Genomic DNA, 21,334 nt, shown 5'->3' with positions numbered 1-21,334 from the left:
GAACACATTTAGAGGGATGCCACAGGTCACTGGATTAGATCATCTGGAATCCTTTAAAATCTAGGCTTGAAGAGGAAATCAGATGAGATTTTGGAATATTTACTTTTGAGCCCCAGAAAATCTGGCTAAAGACAAGCAAAAAATCTAAATATTTGACAGTCTCCATAGGAAGTAATGCTTTCAGTGGTGATCACGTCACTTTGAAGAAGTTTTTCTTTCCCTTTCTGCACAAAAAAACCCATCTGGTGCTGGAATTTCACTAAAAATCCCTGCTGCTCTGTTCAGACAGAGAAGGGGCTTGGTACAGGAACACACCATGAAATTCAGAAAAATAAATGTATTTAAAGACGAATATCTTATCTCAAAAGGGAGAAGGCTTTATTCTTTTTACTATATGAAAAGTGCAGAATGGTTCCCTCCAGAGATCAGCCAAACACACACCAGCAGTGGATTCTCCTGAGGGCTGGAGGGTGAGGATGCAGAAATCTGTGCAGATTTTGTGATGGGTGTGAACACCATCAGCACAGGCACCAAGGGGAGGCTAAAAAGGGAAGTTTTCTGCCTTTGCACAAGGCAAAAGCCTCAGCACAAGGTGACAGCAATGTCACTGCAGCAGAGAGAGGTGTGACACTTAGGGAGGGCTGCAGGAAGAGCAGAAAGAACTCTCAGCCTTTTAGAAGTTGAAGGAATTTGGCAGAAGGTGATCTGCAGGGAAAGGATTTGGCAATACATGGTGTGGAACTGGCCTCCAGAGGAGAATCCCTTCTCCCTGAGCACAGTAGGAAAGCCTCAGACTGCAGGGCAACATGACACTGCTTGCTACAGTTTTCTTCAAGTCTAAACTGTGTTGTTTTGGTTTTTTTAATTTCTCCATCTGACCACTTGTATTTCAATTCATTTAGGCGCCTCAAAAAATCAAATTACACTCTTGGAGTCTAAAAAACAAACCAGAGTTTGTAGTTACTATTCTTCATACCTTTAGGACAAGTAAGTGAAGTGGAAAAATGACAGGTGGAGGAGACCAGAGGACCTTTTCCCAGGAAGGGATTTTTTGGGAATGGCTACAAAGATGTGCACAGTCCCAAGAAACCCAGAGCAATTCCTGCTCTTTGTTTCCTCATGACTCAAACCTGAAGCAGCAGAACATACTCACAGCAGGACATCATCATCCACCCTGACAAATTCACACAAGACTTTGCCTCGAGCTATGGAAAGTCCAACTTCTGGTTTAACATTTTGTCTGAAAAATAACTGAAGTAACTCAGTGGGAAAAGGAGCAGCCACAGATATAAATTACACTTCTTAATTGATAAATAATATTTACAAAAGCCAAGGAATTAAAAACTCCTGTTCCAAATGCACTATAACACAGCAAAATATTTACTTACAGGAATTCACAGTAGAAACTCTCAAGTGTGGCTGCTGAGGATTTGATGTGGGATATTATTCAAAATGCACAGTTATTACTAACAGGCATATTTTCTACTGCATGGGCTGGAGTGTAACTCCTATGGACACAAATAATGTGCAGAATAAACAAAACCTCCTTGAGAACTGGCATTCTAAACCACTTGGAGCACCTCAAACCTAATGGCTGCTTACAGAAAAGCCAGAGCTTCTGTGGGAAATGCAGCCTTGCACTTCCTGCCTGGCCCAAATGTAAAATACATTAACCGAGTGATGTCAATGAGCCACCTGATAGCACAGAGAGGTAACTGGAGAGGAAAAACAGGGGAAAAATAGATCAGAAACATCTCTGGAAGGGTTCAAGGCCAGGCTGGACAAGGCTTGGAGCAACTTGGGATAGTGGAAGTGACCCTGTCCATGGCTGGGGGTGGCACTAAATAATCTTTGAAGTCCTTTACAAGCTCATTCTCTGAGCCTGTAACAACAATTCTGAAGAAACACTGAAAAAACTTACACCAAACACTTTCCTGAAAAATGCCTTAATTACAGCTAAGTGATTTCATCCCTCCAATTTCCAAGATCTTCTCTGAGAAATTAGGCAAAATTCAAAGAGCAATCCAGGCTACACAAACTGTTTCAGCCTCTCAGGTTGTGGTGGTTCTCCCCACAGTGTGGAAGAGGAGCTCTGGTTTGCTTCACTGGCTGCTCTATCCAGGGTGGTGAGGGGAGTCTTTAGCAAAAGCATCCAGTGAAATTCAGGCCAAAAAAAGAAACAGCAGGATATTAAGGGAAAAGTAAGCTTTCAGAATAGTCATTGAGTTTGACCAAAACAGTTCCAGTTCTAAGAAAAAAAAAAAAAAAGAAAGACCTTTAGCCTTATCCTAATCTTCTTCCTTCCTTGAAGCATCTGTTACAGATTTGCCTCACGCCACAATAGTTTTAAGAAAAAATAACCCAAAACCTAACTCAGAGCAATTCCTGGCTGAAGAAGAAAGACAAAGAAGTATTTAGTTATAGCCATATTTTCAGTATTAAAGCTTTCAATACAGCCTAAAGTTAATGTTAACACAGAAACAGCCCATTTTCAATATTGAACAAGGACTGTGGAATTTTTGTTTTTATACAGATCGTTTTAAGGGCATCTTGTCATCTTATTCATTTATTGCACAGATCATCTCCTCCCACAAGCAGTTGTGCAATCTCTCTGTGGCAACAAAGCCAATGGTTTAGTGTCCCAATATTCTTTTCCCATGTATTTACATTGCCTGAATATAATTCACCAGCTGGAGATAAAAAGGAATCACTATCATCAAATTGTGCTCTCTAGGTCCCATTTTGAGAGTCTGTGCTGTAGGAAAATAATGAAGTGAAGATATATCTACCTCTGAGCTGCTCATATTAAAGTTTAAAAATGCTCTGCACTCAAACATTGCCACCTGTTCTTTCATTTTAGTTTTAAAAATTTTGAATCCCTTTAATGTAAACCTGAAAATGTTTAAATTTTGGAAATATGAGCATTCACTAACCACAACAATTACGATCCTATTAAATTCACGAAGATATATGAAAGAATGGTACAAAGATTAAAGGGTATTATAAAGCCAAAAATATATATGCATGTATATTATGCACTACAACTCTGTGTTTTCAAACCACTGTCTCCACTGTGTCTAGAGAAAGCACAAATTTCAATTAATAATATATCCAGGCTTGATTTTCAGTTGTAACTTTTCAGGAGAGTTTGCCCTTTCAGACATGATATTGTAGCAGTCCTGAACTTCAGCTTTCATTAGAAGCCATCAATCAACTTTCTCTCAGTAAAAACACATGTTCACTGCAGACCACAGAAACTTTTAAAGAACAAAAGCAAGCTCTAATATATATATATATATATATATGTTTATGGCCACCTAAAGATGAATCAGATCTTGTCATGTACTGATCAATTAAACAAAAATGGGTTTTTTTTACATCCAACTTGAAGTCCAAAACGATTTTCCTTTTCTCCCAGCACTGTGAATTCACACTTCATCTCAGGGCTTTGGATTTCCTAAACTCTAATACCAATCCCAACCCTTTAAACTCTGAAAAAAGTACCTAAATGGTCCTGCCTCCAGAATGGTTCTCCATTTCCAGGCCAGCATTCCTGGTCCCTTGCTATCCCAGGGAAGGCAACCATCTGACATGAAGCTTTTATAAACAAGGTGCTTTGAACTTACAGTAACAGATGTGCTTAATTTTAAAATGTTGTATTTACTTAAACCCACGTACACTTATCATGTTGCAGCCTTTCCTTTTCCTTTCAAATGCTTCTTATTAATTTTTTACCCTCAACTTTTGGCCTGATTAAGGTCTCTGTGGTGGAGCTTAGAGAGAGAAGACATTCTGGTTAAAAGTGACAGACAGTTGTTTCCATTCGCTAATCCTCCAGATTTTTATTGGCTTATTAAATATGGATACTTCGAATGAGATTTCAATTATCCTGGTATATAAATCATCCTCTTTTTCCTTTTTTTTTTTTTTTGTTCCTCTCAAAGAAAATTGACTACTGCCATCTCCTGGTCACAGGTTTTCAGCTGACAGACATAGCTGGACCGTGCCCAAACTCCTTGTGTTACAGTACAAATCCAAAAAGGTAAAAATAAGTAAACACAGACCTGCACTAAGTTTTGCCACTTCAGCTCTGGAAGCTTTTACACTAATTATCCACAGATAATTTTTACATTATTCATAACTTACTTCATATGCAAACCACAGTTTTGAAATTAGGTTCCAAGTCCCACGACCAATAACATCGGCCCTGGGGCTTTTCTTACCACTTATAAATATTTGAAGCAAAATAATTCCCTCAGAATTCGATGAGATGCTTTTAAAAAAATTAAATGGAAGAAGTTCAAAGAATTATTTTTAAAAGGGCTTGAAGGAAGAATTTCTCAGTGCTAGGGTGGAGCAATTATAATTGCATATATTGCAGACAGGCAGGTTTTTAGATTCTTGTTCTCAGAATGTAAGATTAAAATTGCTACACATCTCACTGTAGCCCCTCCACAAACTTCTTATCTGCTAAAACAATTACCCATGGCAGTCATGTGCAGTTTATGCTATTCCAACACTGACTTGAACTACAATAAACAAAAGATATTCTCTCCCCCTCTTTCACCATCCTGAACACCTTCACAAACACTGTTAAGCAACCTCCAAAAATAGCAGAGATAATACTGAGTGTCCTTCAGAACAGAAAATCATTATCTGTTACACACCAGCTTGAAGCCCATCTCAAACCAGGTCATTTTAACATTGAAAATATCTCTTTTTTTTCCCCCACCTTTGCATGACCTTAACTTACACTATTTTTCAGTTCTCCTGCAGCACTCCTGTGTTTTCTCAAGCCACTCCCTTTATCACAACATTAGGAACATCTCGTTTGCTGAACAGCACTCCATGAAGCACTTAAGATGCAGTTGACTACAGAAAATGCACGTTGTCATGCTGTTGGCAAATCCAAATTTAAATAAATAATTGCCAAGATTCTCATGACTTCCATACAGATACATTTCATAGAATCACAGAATGCATTGGGTTGGAAGGGAACTTAAAACTCATCCCATGGGCAGGGACACCTTCCACTATCCCAGGCTGCTCCAGGCCCCATCCAACCTGGCCTTGGAAATTCCAGAGATCCAGGGGAAGCCACAGCTTCTCTGGACACCCTCTGCAAGGGCCTCATCACCCTCACAAGGAAGAATTTTTTCCCAATATTCCATTTAATTCTGCCCTCTGCCACTGTGAAGCCACTGCCTGTTGTCCTGCCACTCCATCCCTTATCCAAAGTCCCTCTCCAGATCTCTTGGAGCCCATTTAAGGGACTCTAAAATCTCCCTGGATCTTCTCCAGGCTGAATTTCCTTTCAATGTACCCCAACAATACCATAAATATATACAAATACAGCCATAACTTTGTACACATGTATAAACTATGTCTACAGAAATGTCTGGAAATGTTGTAGTAATGAAAACCAAATATTAAAAAAATCATGAAAAAAATATGTCAGTATACAACAATATTTAGAAGTGATGTGCTCAACTGAGAGAACTCTGCATATTGACATTGATTTACCTTCTTGTTGCATCTCCTCAGATTTCCTCCTCACAAAGATAACTCGGGGTTTCACAGTCTCAGCACGTGCAGCTCCCTGGCTTTCCTCCTAGGTATCACACATTAAAATCACATTACAAATCTCACTTTTGATGTAAAAGCACAGCAAGATTACATTCGGCTTCAAGAAACATCCAAACAAGTTTTTAAAGATTCATTAAACACGTGCACTCATTCTCCCTACATCTGACTTCAAGAGAATTGAGCTCTGAATTAGCCTATTACAGCTATTCCCTCTAGACAAACATCCTGGGAGCACCAAGAATGGATGGAAAAGTGCCATTTAGACCTCAAGACACAGGAGACTTTCAATTTTTACTCAAAGCATGTAGTGGAAAGAACATAAAATTTCCCTGCCTTTCTTCTCAATACCCAGGATATCTCCCTAGGTATTATCCTCCTGACTAATAAGAGAAAGATGAAAGAGAAAAGAAAAGAGAGAAGTTTCAGCACACAGGTTGGAAAACCCAGGCCAAATCTAAAATTTATTTCCTTGGCCATGTTTTAAGAATTGGTTGGTCTAAGCCCCATCCAGTCTGGTCTTGGACACTTCCAGGGATGGGGCAGCCACAGCTTCTCTGGGTAACCTGTGCCCCTGTCATCACCCTCCCAGGGAAGAATTTATTCCTAATCTCTAATCTAACCCTGCCCTCTGGCAGTTTAAAATCACTGCCCCTTGTCCTGTCACTATCTGGAAGATTTAAGCTTTCTCTTAAAACAGACAAATTTAAAGCAGACAAGATGAAAAAGAGCTGATATTATTTTCTGAGAGCATGAAGGTCTCATGAAAATGTGACTGAAGGACGCCAATATATTAAATGAATATTAAATGTCAGCAGCATAACAGTTCTAATGGGTCCATCTGAAGTGGTTTTTTTTCTACTGGATTTATAATACAGCAAAACTCAGTTTAAACTGAGCCAAGCTGCAAACAGAAATTGAGAGATAACACAGCTTCATAACCTACAATTATGCATTCCTGAAGATTAAAAAACCATGTCTTTTGAAATACTGAAAAATGAAAGCTAATGAGAATACCAAAGTTGACAATCCCACTTGAAAAATGTGGACGGTATAAAAAACATCCATACTTATAAAAGAATATTATGAAAATATTTTGCAACCAAGGGATTTTTTAAGATTTTAACAATGCATTTGGGACTTCAAATTATTTAGATTTACCATCTCTGGAATGTGCAGCCACGCAAATATTACTTCAGTGTTCCTGTCCCTCCCATGATCAAAATGATTTGTTTAGAATAGGAAGAGCCCAGTTTCCTCCAAGTCATTCTCTTGCTTCTTAGAGCTCAGACCATGGGGGCAAAATGGCCACAAATAACAGTCAATTCCTGTATTGTTGCACAAGAATGGACAGGAGGGGTCAAAGTAAAGATGCATTTAGTCTGGCTTTCTGTCTAACAGTGGCTAAAAGGATATATAAATCTCAAAAAAAAAATTTAAAAAAATCAAATGCCAGAAATGGAGGAGCAGCCAAGGAATTTGGGTAGATAAGAAAATTCCTGTATGACTCAAGCCATTTGTTTTGGACTGAGTGACCACACAGACACATGACTAAAAGCCATTTGCTCGTGCCCTGTGTGAAAACCCAGTGCTCTTTCTGCTGGTGAAAACCTGACCTACAACACCAGTGCCAGGGAGAAAACAAGTCTGGCAGCTCCACATCCCTGCCACAACCTCCCTGGCAGCAGGATCCTGTTCACACAGGCTGCAGAAACCACCCAGGCTGTGCCCATCACCTCCCAAGCCCAAAGCCCAGCAGGACACCATTTGCAATCCTGCATTTTCTCAGCTCTCTCAGCAAATTTTGCTCCTAAAGAGATTTGTCTTTCTGCCTTTGTAGGCAGGTGATAGTTTCATTTCAATGAAGGCGAACACCGTCTGCAGATGAAGAACAAGATGTGAGAGTCAGTGACTGACTTGTGAGGAAATCCTTCAAGAAGTCTGAAGTGAATATTGCCTTAAACGTTTGCACAGAATGAATGAATCACCCTGAAAGCCTCAGTACCTCTTGCTCTCTCAGCTTGGTGTAATGTGACCAGAAAATCTGTCTCCTGCAGGCAGGTGACAAGGCAGATCCAATGGCAGAGCTGAACACCATCCTTAATTAAACCAGGGGAAAGGTTCATCCTTGTCACAAGGTGGATAAGTGCTGTCACAACAAGCTTTCCAACCACCTGGTACAGGGATTAGTTTTTCATTTCAGAGAAGGATGTACAGATCTAGTAGAGGTTCTTAAATATCTCTCCTGGATGGGGCAATCATTTATATAAGATAATATATAACTATCTGTATATTTTCTGTAAGAGACACACGTTACCCTCTCTGTCCCTATTACTTTTGGCTAGAATCCACTTTTGCCTGTGAACAGTAATTCCAAAAATGTCTGCTCTGGTGAGCTCAAAGTAAAAGAGGTGTAACATTAAAAATCTCTGAAGATGCAACACATCACTTCAGGTGACAAATTTAAGAACTGCTCAGACACCAATGGCACAATACACATCAAGGCTCAAAAACATAAACCCAAGGGCAGTTTAATGCACGATACTTTAGATTATTTTTAATACAAATAAAACATCAAATATAAAAAAAAAAATCAGGGAATTTATCCATGAACACAGCAACCATGGTAAGTATCTAATGCTTTCAAACACACTGTGAAGCCTCACGTATTAGAGAGCAGTCTGCCACCTCAATTTTAGCTTTTGCCACTTGTTATTTGAATTTAGTTAGCAAGTAAACCATCATCTCTAGGTAACAGCACATACTAATAAAGGAGCAAAAAATTAACTGTCTAGGTTTGAAGCAGAGATCAATAAGATGTTCCTCTGTAAGTGCTCTGAGGTTCATCATCCTCACTGCCTTTCCAACCTTGCCCCTATTAGGACAAATGAAGCTCCTGGAATGCTGAGTTAATGGGTTACAACTCCTGAGGCCAAATCCCTATTGTCACTTCCTCTGCCATATACCCAGGATGTTATCCTGCATTCCTTAAAACGTGGGAATGCCCCAATGAATGTCATATAGGACTGAATCCTGTGAGACCAGTGAAGCTGTGAGGAAGTGCAGAAAAGATAAAAAAAGAAAGTCTGAGCTTTAAAGAAGGGATATTCTAAGGATTTGTCACAGGAAACAACCACCTTTACTGTCTACAAGCACTTTGATTTTTCTCAGCTGAATGTGTCACTTTAAATGCAGCAGTTCTCTGATGTCAGGCATGATAGTGGAACAGGAAAATTTATTTTCCCAGGTTTCAGTTTGCTCCTCCTGACTAGGCACAAGAGAAGTCCTTTCAGCTCACCTGGGACAGATCCTCTGGGAGTGGTGTCATGCTGCAGCTTGGCTGGGCTGCTGGCAGAGCAGGAATTGAACCTGGCTGTGACTCCAGTTCAGCCAAAAGCATCGGACTGGGACTTGCATCAGCATCTCCAAGAATTTCTGCTGAGAGAAAACAATTCCTTCATGAGCTGGAGCCATAACCTCCTGGTCAACTCACGTGGTAGAATGTGCAGCCTTTCAAACTTGCAACACTGGGACAAGAAGTGTTAAAGAGAATGATTTCTTCCTTTACATGGCTCATTGCGTACCCCTTAAATTGCTCTTGTGGGGATAAAAATGAAATAAGAAATACATGTCTGTGGAAATTGAAAAAATAAATCAGCTTTATCTGTAGATTTCTAATGTGGCAGCATCTAAGAAAGCTTCAGAGCTGTACAGTTCATCATAGCATTATATGCTTAATGAGCTTTATCACACCTACTGGAAAGAAATTGGAAAAGATTCTTCATTAAAATGTTTCACTCCTGTATGAACTAAAAGAAACCTGTATATAGTCTCTTTTAAAGGGATAATTTGCTCTCTAATCCAACATTTATCATGGTTTTGCAGCCTGCAAGTGTGTAAAACATCTTTATGAAAAATGTACTGACAGCTCATGAACTAACTTTAGCCTTCTGCTATCATACAGAGCCAAAGAATGAATTTTAAGCCTAATTAACTATAATCATTGCTTAATTAACTGTAATTATTGTTCACTTTAAGACTGCATGTGCCACATTTCATTTGCATGTTGGTTTTTATATCCGTGACTGTAAGCACTGAAAACAAGGATTTATAAGTGACTGATCTTCAAGATGCTGTTACGTCTCTCCATGAGCAACACCTGCTCCATCCTATAAATGGACATTGTGTTTCCATAATGCAAATAAAAACTGATCACAAAACTGCAAACAACCCACAGACACACAATCCCCAAAATTCCTACAGACACCTCTGTGAGTGACTCCTTCTGACAGAGGAACTGAGTATCCACTGCAAGATTTCATGTGCAGAGATGCACACTCTGAAATATGTGAGCACTGACACCATAGGTATAACTATTGGTATTAGCCCTAAAAATAATAATAAATAAAAATATTAGCCCTTAAAAATAAAATAATTTTATTTTATCAAATAAAAGGATGGACCTGCATTGTAGCTGTTGTGGCTGTCAGGAACTAGTTGACTTGCACTAGGCTGAAGGACAGGCAATCACAGCCCAGTGGAGAGAGAAAAAAGGTTCGGAAGGAAAGTGAAAACAATCACTGATTATTCCTTCCACCCTTCACCCGACCCTGCCTGCAAATCAGATTGTTTTCTTCTCACTGTTGACTTCACTAACAAAAGGACTTAGAAACAAGGATTTCTGTTCCTCCTTGAGATGAAAACAACTCTTGTCTTGAAAGCAGATCCAAGCTTTTATACAATGTCGTTTCCTTAGCAATGCAGTGAATTACTGTGCTGTGTTCAGAGGTGGGGAGGGAGGGAAGCTAAATTAAAAATCATCAGAATGCAATAGAACTCAGTCTGGGATTGTAAAGGTTATGTAAAAGGACAGGGCACTGCCCTATGGTAGTTAGTCCAGGGCACTTACCTCCTCTCAAAAACATGCTGCAATAAAAACTAAAAACAACATTACAAGATTTACAGATAAGCTTAAAAATCAGCAGAGAAACACACTGCTGGTGGATTATCATCACATGCAGGAGATGGTTTGAAAAGTGTTAAGATATTTTCAGGACAGTCAAAGGGCATCCTAAATTAAATTAAATTAAAAATTATTTTTGGAGATACAAGGAGATACAACCCTGTTATGCCAGATACAGGCATGGACAGTCTGGGTAAGGAGGACATAAGGACAGACAGACACAGAGACAGATTTTGCCATTAACAGGCATCTCCCAACTCTGTGGTCCTGAGCACCATTACAGACTTACAGAACCAGAGAAACCCCAGAATGGTTTGCGTTAAAGGGACCTTAAACTTCATCCTGTTCCACTCCCCTGCCATGGGCAAGGACACTTTCCACTGTCCCAGGCTGCTCCAAGCCTTATCCAGCCTGGCCTTGGACACTTCCAGGGATCCAGGGGCAGCCACAGCTGCTCTGGGCACCCTGTGCCAGGGCCTCACTGCCCTCACAGGGAAGAATTTCTTCACCACATTTAATCTAAATCTCTCCTCTTTTAGTTAAAACCATTCCCCCCTGTCCTGCACTATCTGCAGATGATCTGATCACTGATTTATTGCCACATCACAGCGTCCTTGGTGCTGACTGACCTCCACCAACACAAACAAGTGACTTGGAGAAATCTCTTATCTCAAGAAACTTCATGCAACCAGTTTTCAAACAACCTTCAACGAACTACTTTAAAGGAGAAGTTCGACAATATATAAAGTACCAGAATGTATTTTGAAGGCTGACACTGGTGTAGTTGTCCAAAATGTTAGGTCACAGCTGGTTTAGAAGGTTACTGTGTGACCAGTTCAAATGTTAATAATTTCAAAACCAAGCCAATATTCTATTTTCACCAAGCTTGTTTTTGCCACGTGTTAAAATACATTTAATTTCAATCCATTTCCTACTGGCCAAGGGTTAATAATGTGAGATAAGCTTCTCTTGTCATATTCATAAATGTGAAAATTAAAAGGACAGAAAAACAGCTGTTTGGTCACTTTAATTTACACAACATTTGATAAATCAGTGCAACCACGTTTGTGTTGCAACAGCCTAGTAATTATTTCAGTTTAGTTTAAACAGATTTAAAATCACAGTCAACAAAAATAAAAGAGTTTCTACATCCTTGCAGCAGTTACATTAAATGAGTGTAAAAGGACATTTTCAGATAACAGAGAACCTGGGATAAAAAATAAGGAAGAGGAAGGAAGGACCACTGGTTTCAGCACTACTTTCAACTGAAATAAAATAAATTTCACCTGCTTTGCCACAGCAACACATCCCTGCTTTGTACAGGATGTGTGTGCCTGAGCTATCCATCTGGGAAAAAATTAATTTCCATATCATTAGAGGAATAGATGAAGCTAAAATATATTGTCATTTATGAGCCACTGCAGTATCACCATGATGGAGTGATAAAAGCAAAGAGGAGCAGTGCTGAGCAAGGGGACAGAGAGAAGTAGCTTCAAATGCTGGTGTTAACACCTGCCCAATGGAAACTGCCTCCATGTGTTTCTCAGAACTGAATTTGACTTAAATGAATCAAATAGACACTTTACAAGTTAATTTTTCTATAGGCAAGTGGGTATTTGCCATGATTTTTATTCCAATTGTAGGAAATTGCTAAGAAGAGTGAGGACAAGGCTTGAATTAAATCCAGTTCTTGAAATAGGAAGACTAATAATTTCATTGTAGGAATTGCCTGTAAATACTCAATTTTGAACGTATGGTCTGAAATTATTTCAGATGCTGTCATGGAAAACCTTCATAATCCACATGAATATCCTAGAGAAGAAATAAGAATGTAATTGTACCTCCAATTTGGGCAAGCTGCCCTGGAGATGCAGAACGGAGACCCTGGTGTGGCCTGTTCCCAGAGCTCTGAGCAGTTGGATGCTCCATAAAAATGGAATTTCCCATCAGGATTCTCCCCTGTGCTCTGGTCAGCCTCGGTCTCTGACCTTCACTGAGCTCCCCAATGCTGCCATCAGAATCCTGCAGAGAACACCAAAACCACAGCACATACAAAAACCCAGTGTGAGTCTTCCAAACCCAGACATTGTTTTCTAATTATATTAACCATGAAAGCATTTATAAACTTAAGTTTATTCTATTTGCTTGGAAAAAGAAAACAAGCCCTGGAGATACAATCAAGGTTTGAAGTTAAGATCTACATTTATCAGTACTGGACAGAAAAGAAACACTTGCAGCCAAACATCATTTATTTTGTCAGTGGTATCTCAACATGATCAGAACCTAAGTTACATTTTTAGCACATGAAGCCTTTGATGTTATAGATTTGGCCACTGTTGACTGCCTGACCTTGAAACATTGGCAGCATCTAAAAGCTATTGACTGTCTGCAGTGCATGTCAGATAAAAGCTTCAATTTTCCAGTAGGTTTGGAGGGGCTAAAAATAGAGATGGTACCCTAGATCCTGACTTTCAAAGGTGCAGGTTAAACCCAGCTTGTTTCCATGTAGAAAAACAGGTGGAACACACAAATAGAGACATGTGCACAGTATCACTCTAAGGCAACACAGGGAACATGCAGGAGAATGTTGATTCTCCTCTAAAGGAGAAGGGACACCTGCACACACCTTGCCACAATCTGGGGGGATTTTTATGAGTGCCTTGTGTGGACAGACTGAGTGGTTTGTGACTATGGGAAAGGGAAAAAGCAAAGCAGAGCTCCATTTGTAATTGGCAGTGCTGATGAGAAAATGTCACTGCAATTACAGGCAGACTTGGGAGTTAACATTGTAGAAAGCTTTTCACCAAGTCCAGCCACCAGAGCTCATCAGCAAAAATAAAGAAAGACAAAGGAATAGCCAAGGAGGTGAGTCAAGATGGTAATTATTTAGACTAAACTGACCAAGACAGAAAGAAGAAACTGCATTATGCATCAGTAGCATCACAGAAAAAGCAGTGTCTGCTGTAAATAAAGGTGCTCATGAACCATTGCTGCAGTATTCAAAGTTCATTTCCTTCAAACATTCCTCCAGCTATGTCAGTTAGAATGAACACCCCAACCAAATTGCTGTTTTCCAACAGAGAAATAATTCAGATATGTGACAAAAAAATTGTGATGCATATAATTACATTTTTCTCTGTCTCTTTTTAATTTTTTTTTCTGCCAGCTGAATAGGAATTTTTGAGGTTTTGTTCCAAGATCAGTATCAACAGCATGTGCAAACTACATGTAAACACTTGCTGGGTTGTTTTTCATAGCTCCCTAAAACACTCCTGTGGCTGTTAAATGCAGTGTATTTCTACTGTTCAACATTCCACCTGCATTGCTGAAGTGACAGAAAATTCCCTGGTACTCCAAGTGACAGGACAAGCCTGGGACATGGGGACAGTCACACACATACCTGGAAAACGAGGTAAATATGATGTACAGTTTGTTTATAACACTGAGACTTCAGTGTTTTTAAAGAATTTTTACACAAAACCGAAGCCAACAGAAGTGGGATCACTTGGAGCAGGGAATGAAGTGTATGAAGCTGTTCTACAGCCAACAGGAAGGATAAGCTTGGGATATTTTATCTACTTTTGAGTAGGAAAGAATCACTTCAAAACTACTCTACAGGAAAGCCAAGGGCTGTAAGTTACCTCCAAGTGGTCTCTTCCTTCTTGTGCAAAAACAGGTGCTTGATTTAATTTGGTTAAAATAGTCAGGACAGGATCCCTGTGACAGCCTTTATCTGTTCTCCTCAGCACCTGCCCTTCACTTGGAGGATCATAATCCTAGAACAAAGTAACAACAACAACAAAAAAATCCACATAATACATGTTCCAAAACTGGGTTTTGGTAGGCATTTGAATCATTCTTACTTTAGTTCACAACTAAGCTTTTTTTAACGTTAAGTTTCCACACTGAAAAATTATGTCGTGAAAATTCAAGCATTTAAAAATAAGCAAACAGATGACACACTGTTTTCTCTTTTTACCCACAGACATGCACATTCTTCATTTGATACAAAAAAACTGCAATACTTAAAGAGGAACAAGGTCCTCCAGGCCTCCAAAGATCAGGGAAACAGTTAAATCCTCACACATCCTTTGCTAGTAACAATCTGGCTGCAGAGCTGCTCTCACCAGCAAGGAATTACCTTCCTCAACCAAACAGCCTGGATTGAGGGTGGAGAAATACTAGAAGGAGCTACAATCCAGCTGACAAAGAGAGGGAAGAACATCTCAGCAGGCAAATGTTCCTCTGATGAAGAGAACTTTAATTTAGGTTCATCTGTTATCAGAGTTTTAAGCCCAGAGTTTAAGAGAGGAGGTGTGGCAGACAGAGAATCTGCCAGTTCAGGGCTCAGTCTCACAACTGTGGTGGTTGTTTTTTGGGGGGTTTTGTGCAGAGCCAGGGGTTGGACTTGATCATTCTTGTGGTTCCCTTCCAACTGAGGATGTTCTTTGATGCCATGACTTGAATGGAATCATGGATGTTGGATGGGAAGCTCTGTACAGGTGAGGTGTACCCATGAATGTGCAGAAATGAGTAGGAAGGACAGGCCAGGAGAAGAGGACTCCTGCTCTAGAACATTAAACTTGCCTTGTGGAGCTTGGAAGGGACCTCTGGAGGTTTTCTAGCCCAACTCAGCTGCCCAAAGCAGCCTTTCTCCCAGTGTTTGGCCACTCCACAGTAAAAACATCTTTTATGTTTAAACCAAATTTCCTGAATTTCAACCTCTTTTCCACTCCCCCTTGTCTTTCCCTGGCTCTTCCTTCCCTCCTTCTTTCCACCACATATTTATACAGTGGTGAGGTCCCCCCAGAGCTTTCTCTTCTCCATATTCTCTCCTATAATTTCTGTGACAGCTACAGATTACCAAGAGGCTTTATACTAAGTCAGAGAGGTAAAGTCCAGGCATTTGAGGAATACCGAAAGAGAGAAAGGGAATGGAGAATTCCTTGACTTGGGAGGCTTCCAGAACCATGGACTACAGCAGACATTGGATAAGAAACTTTTCTGATGTTTTAAGCAGCTTTAACTGACTCCAGCCTCAGCTAACCCACTTTAATAATTTAATCACACAAGCAATTAAAAGATGGCTCAAAGCTGCAACAGCTCAGAGCATAGCAATGTTCTATTCTGTTTAAAATGCCTTAAAACTAGAAACAGTAAAGAAATAAGAGTGCATAATAGCTATCTCTCACCTACAGAAGTATATAAATCACCCAACTTTTTTAAAAACATAAATTAGTTTGTATTAATGTGGTCTTTTTTCCTTTGGTGTTCTGAAATTCTAACACTCTGTGTGAGTATGCAGTTTGAAAGTGTGAACAAAAAAAAAGTTGGTGAGTGAAAATGTTTAAAGCACATCCAATTCAGCAGGATGCCCAAGGTGCAACCCACATTATCTCTGATCCTTTATGAAAGAAAGAGTTCCTCACCATCTCATTGGCATCTCGGAGAGTACTGGATAAGCTCTCAGTGAGGTTTGGAAGAGACAATCCTCCTCCTGTTAAGGCTGAAAAATATTTTGTGTTACAACTATTAAAAACATTGAAGTTACTTGACAGAAAACCCAAGCTACATTCTTTAAGAAGTGCAACACTGTGCTTTAGTAAATTTGGAAATTCCTGCTGCCAGATGTCGATTTTCATATTTTCATATTTCTTTTTGTATTTCTTACACTTTGCTTTCAATACAACTTAGTACCACATGGCACGTAAGCAAGACAAATCCCAATTATTTTCCAGATTGATCTCATGACAAAAGAGCAGATTGAATCTTTTCCCTTTAATAAACAGCAGTGACGGGAAAAAGAACAACGAGAGCTTGTCAATCTCCACCAACTGGAAGTTCATACTTGTAGCTTTATATGAATAAAAAATAACTCAAATTCTGATTTCCACAGCTGGTTACCTGCTGCAGGCAGTGTCTGTCCATAGGTGAAGAGCACCTCTCCTTCTGAGAGGGCTCTGTCTGTGGTCTCAGTCTCTGTAGGGATGATGCTGCTGCTGCTGCTCTCCTGTGAGGACACTCCGGAGCTGACCGTGGGCACAGGTGATGGCACCTGGGCACTGCAGGGAAGGGGCTCCAAGGGCCTCCCTGGCAGCTGCTGGGATGGTAAAACCCAAGCCTCTGGTTCCTCATCATTGGCCACTGACATCTCCCTGCAAGGTCACAACATGCACTGTGAATACACCCAGACACACTGAACAGTCCAGATCAACATCATAAATTCAATACTGGAAAGAAAATAATTTTGAAGTATTTTTTCCAATGCAAGAGCACAGCGTTTCACAGAATAGTTCAAGAATTAACATGGTTAAATGATGTTACCTGTGAGTTTCTGGTTGTAACTAAAAACTCCCACATGTATTGCCAAGGAGGTAGTACAAAAATTAAAATGCTAATATAATAAAATGTTTCATTGTCATTCTATGTGTTACTGGCAGGTGCAGCAATACAAGTTTACTAAGTACAGTGTTCAGAAGGGCAATGAATAAGGGCTGATAAATCCTGAGGAAGGCCCTGATTTCATATTTTTCTCTAAAATGCCCATTAAGCAATTAAAAAAAAAATGAAAACCCAATCCTGGCTTATCTCAAATGCCTCCTGATATATACATTAAGCATTTCTTCCTGCTGACATTTTGAGCATTATATGTAGAAAGAATATACACATTTCAGTTTTTAAGAAACGAGAAAACTGTGCAGCCTGTTGAACTCACACAGGCCTGGGACAGAAGGGTTCTTCAGGCACAGGACTGGGGTTCTCTTCTTGCAGAGGAAGTTCTGCACCATCCCACGGGTTTGGGAGCTTTGGGCTTTCCCTTCTTGCAGCTTGGGAGCCCCACTCTGAGACAGGAGGGCTTGGTGTGGCTGCTGGGGGAGGTGTGGTGACAGGAGTGACCACAGGGGTGACAACACGGCTGGTGGCAGCTTCAGTCTCAACTCCTGCACGTGGGAAGGCAAATTTCAGACCTGAAAGGAAAGCAGGAAGTGGATCTCAGACAGGGAGAGTCAGTTCTACCAAACATTCGCAGTTTTTGTGATATCTTTTGATAGTTATAAAGACTAGATTAAGAAATGCTTCTTTTATCTGCAGTGCTGGCACCTGAAGAAGTTTGAATAAAATCTCAATTTCTTCCTCAAGGGAGACTGCTCTGCATTTTAAAAAACCAAGCTGCTTTACTGGAAGAGTGTACATTTGATTTAATTAACATTACAAGCACAGGAAGGAGCAAAAGACAGCTATTTTTCTGATGTAAAAATTTGTGGAGGGGTTGGGAGGGGTGGAAATCACACAGACCATAGAAATGTGCATTAATTTTGAAAATAGACCTGTTACCAAATAAAAGATGTTTGCTTTCTATATAAATTACCCCACAAATTTTTGTAGAACATGAGTTTCCACTTGAATTATAGCCTCAAGAATATTTATCTTGAGAGATAACATTTCTTTGAAGAAGAAAATTAAAGGCAGTAGATTAAAGCATATTTGCTACTTCTAAACTTCCATCATTATTTTCAATACCTGTTTCTTTAATTTTTTCATGCTCACGAACATCCCCACTCATCTCTGGAGGAGATGGAGATGAATCTGGAGTTTTGACCTCAGGCAATTCTTTTTCTGAAGGTGGTGATGGTGGTGGTGTGGCCTGAGGTGTTGGCACTGGAGTAGGCACAGGAGCCTCCTGAGGGGAAGAAAAATCATAACCACAGTTATGATCTCAGTGCAGAATTCCTGCCTTCCCAGGAGCCCCAGAGAGAGCTGAGCAAGAGAGGGAAAGGCAGCTCATCACAGGACAGGAACAGTTGCTGCTTCCATGGATCCAACTCCTCCAGGAAGCTGCACCAGGAGAAAGTAAATGCAAACCAATGAATTAGGCATTAAAATGGTTAAATTGGGAAATCATGATGTATGGAACAGAACAGACTATTTCAGTTGGAAGGGAACCACAATCATCATCCAGTCCAACTGTCTGACCAATTCAGGGCTGGCCAAAAGCTGGGATTTGTTGTTAAAGGCATTGTCCAAATGCCTCTGAAATACTGACGGGTTTTGGGTACCAAGCACCTCTCCAGGAAGCCTAATCCCATGTTTAACCATCCTCTTGGTGAAGAAATGATTCCTAATGTCCAGTCTAAATAGGAATTCTATTATTATATGGATTTTAATAAAGCATTTGAGGCAATGTTTAGCAAGAAAATATTTCATGACATGGATAAAACTGAGTCAGTATTGATGATTTCATGGTAAGAAGAAATAGCTAAAAGAAAATTACAAACAAAGTAATAACCAAGACAGCAAAGCACTAAAAGAACCACAAACAGAATTGTGATGCTCCTTAAAAAGATGACAGCATTGGACATAAACCTGACAAGCAAATAATGATGGCTGTTGTTTGGCCTGCTGTGGAGGAATATGCTGGACCTTTCCAAGTATTTCCCAGCCTTGTTCTCTGACCTTTCATAAAGGAAACAAGGCAATGAGGCTATAGGAAGATTTCCAGGCTAGTTTCTGAAGAGTATGTCCTCAGGCTGATGATTTTTATTAAAATTTCTCATGAGAAGTGGAACCTGCCAACACATTTGGCAGCTCCCACCCCACTGTGTGACACCATGGACACCAAAGTACTCAGGAACAGCTGAAATTCAGTTCCAGATACAAAAATTAACAGTGGGAAGGGAGAAATCAAGAATGAATAAGCTGCATTTTCAAGAACTTCTGCTATAGATTGAGCACAAATGCAAAAAAAGAATTAAAATACTTTTCTAGCTATCCTTTAACTTGTGCTATCACACTACAAAATGTGGAAAGACTTTAAAAAAAACTTAATTAGCTGCCTGGGATTCCAATAAAAGTAGGAGAGAATCATTACTACAGCTGAGGGCATTGAGGAAACCCCATCTTGGAGACCACAGTGTTATTAAAAATGTTTATGAGCATTTTTAGTGTTACCTGTGCTTGAAACCAATCTACACTGGAAAACAATAGCAAGAGTCAAAAAATGGTCCACATATGGATGTTTGCTCTCTTTAGGCTAATCAAACCAAGGCCAAAGAGGACAAAATTAATCTCTTGAAGTGTAGAAATATATACAAGCAAGGAAAACTCAGCCACTTCAACTAAAGGATATTTCAGTTAAAGCTCATAGAGAAAAAAAAAAAAGGGAGATCAGTAAATGTAGAATAAACAACAGGAGAGGTTTCTGAGCATCAGAAGATCAAGCTGAGAGGAACACCAGGCCCTCCTCAATCTGTAATGGAGTGGAAAAGATGCTGGGGGGGGCTGAGGTTAAGCCCTCACCACTGAAACCTTTACTTTTGCCTATGGAATCACCTCTTTGTCCCCTGCAGCAGGGCAGGAGGAGGTGTTCCAGGCTAACTGCACTGCAGCAGAACAGAATGACTGATCCCACTTCTAACAAAGCCTTCCATAGCTGGATTTCTAAGCACAGCAATTTCCACAAGCATCCCAAAGACATTACACAACACCAGATTGCAGCACAGTCATGTTGTTATCAAAGTAAGAGCCAGCTGTCATTTGATTATCAAAGGGAACACAGGAAATTATCCTGTATTACATACAGGAAGCTCTACTCATCAATTAAGCATTTATTCAAAACTCAGAAAGAATTAATAGTCATTTTAACAGATATTAAAGAATGGCTGTGAGCCCATAACACCAAAAATAATATTGCTCTCAGCTTCCATTTCTTCTTAGATGAGGAAATTAATTTCTTCATCTCTCATTTGATTGCAAGAAAGCAGAATAACTATTTTTGTTTGGAAATAACACGAGCTATCTTTTAACAACGTGAAATTAATACCAAGTCTCTCAGAACTTCAGCAGAAAAGCTTGAATAAAACAGATTCTTACCATCACTGTGGGTGTGCTGGGAGGAGCACGTGGACCAGGAACTGCTCTCTGAGCCTGACTGTCACCCAGCATGGTTGCAATGGTTTCACTGAGAGCTTCTTTTACAAAATTATTTATCATTTCTGAGTCCACAGGGACACCAGCATCGACAAAGTGCTGAAATCCTTCAGCACCTGCAACTTCATCTGAAAATGAAGGAATATGAAACACACAGCCAGGTGTCACTTCCTAAAATCCGTGTACTGCACTGCAGCCACTCACCCTCTATGAAATTTTAAATATTCCTTTGTAGAAAGTGATTTTTTTTTTAACCTTCCAGATAAACAACACTAGAGAAACAAATCAGGAGCATAAAAGAAGGGAACAGAAAAGGGCAGTGACATCATAGGAGAAATGCTTTTCTCTCCATTCTCACACATTCATAACAGAAGTAATTTTTGACACATCTATTAAAAAAAACAAAGGCAAACAAACATTACAGGCTCAGCAAAATGCCAAATGTGATTTAGGTGGCCAATAACAGAAGGTGATTTGAACAGTGCTGTTATACTAAGTCTTCATTTTCTTTTTATTTTAGATAATTTATTTCAATGGCCTTGCAACACTTGCTCTGTCTCAACATAAATTTAGGTGTGCGCTGCTGCTTTTCAGCTTCACTGGTTCAGGATTATCCACCCTTAGGCTGAAGTAACAGCCACCTACACACAGCTAGTTAGAATTAGCCAAAAATTAAGATAATCCAATAATTCCTACTTACCAAAGTCAGGGGATCCAGCCTCACTGTCTTCACTCTCTGAGCTAATGCTGGCCACTGTTTCTTTCTGAGCTGAGCATATCTCACTGATAATTTTTGCCATTATTTCTTGTTCCACCCTGGCAGAATAAAACCCATTTAAGGATCAGCAAACCCCAAGACAC

At 39.8% G+C, this 21,334-nt stretch overlaps 1 protein-coding gene across 1 annotated transcript in view; it reads right to left on the bottom strand.

Moving 5' to 3' along the window:
• KIAA0586 overlaps positions 1 to 21,334 on the bottom strand; it is a 68,138-nt gene that overhangs the window by 19,137 nt on the left and 27,667 nt on the right. The window contains exons 25-34 of the mRNA XM_083863411.1: positions 21,174 to 21,289; positions 20,417 to 20,601; positions 18,068 to 18,227; positions 17,262 to 17,514; positions 16,451 to 16,701; positions 15,976 to 16,052; positions 14,188 to 14,322; positions 12,388 to 12,568; positions 8,882 to 9,018; positions 5,524 to 5,611 (exon numbers count right to left, since the gene is read on the bottom strand). Coding sequence (XP_083719537.1) covers positions 5,524 to 5,611; positions 8,882 to 9,018; positions 12,388 to 12,568; positions 14,188 to 14,322; positions 15,976 to 16,052; positions 16,451 to 16,701; positions 17,262 to 17,514; positions 18,068 to 18,227; positions 20,417 to 20,601; positions 21,174 to 21,289 — 1,583 coding nt within the window. The remainder of the gene's footprint in view (positions 1 to 5,523; positions 5,612 to 8,881; positions 9,019 to 12,387; positions 12,569 to 14,187; positions 14,323 to 15,975; positions 16,053 to 16,450; positions 16,702 to 17,261; positions 17,515 to 18,067; positions 18,228 to 20,416; positions 20,602 to 21,173; positions 21,290 to 21,334) is intronic.

Source organism: Zosterops lateralis (genome assembly GCF_965231275.1).
Source record: "Zosterops lateralis genome assembly, chromosome: 6".
Classification (NCBI taxonomy): domain Eukaryota; kingdom Metazoa; phylum Chordata; class Aves; order Passeriformes; family Zosteropidae; genus Zosterops; species Zosterops lateralis.
The sequence above is the reverse complement of the archived record's forward strand: the minus strand, read 5'-3'. Positions and strand labels throughout refer to the sequence as shown.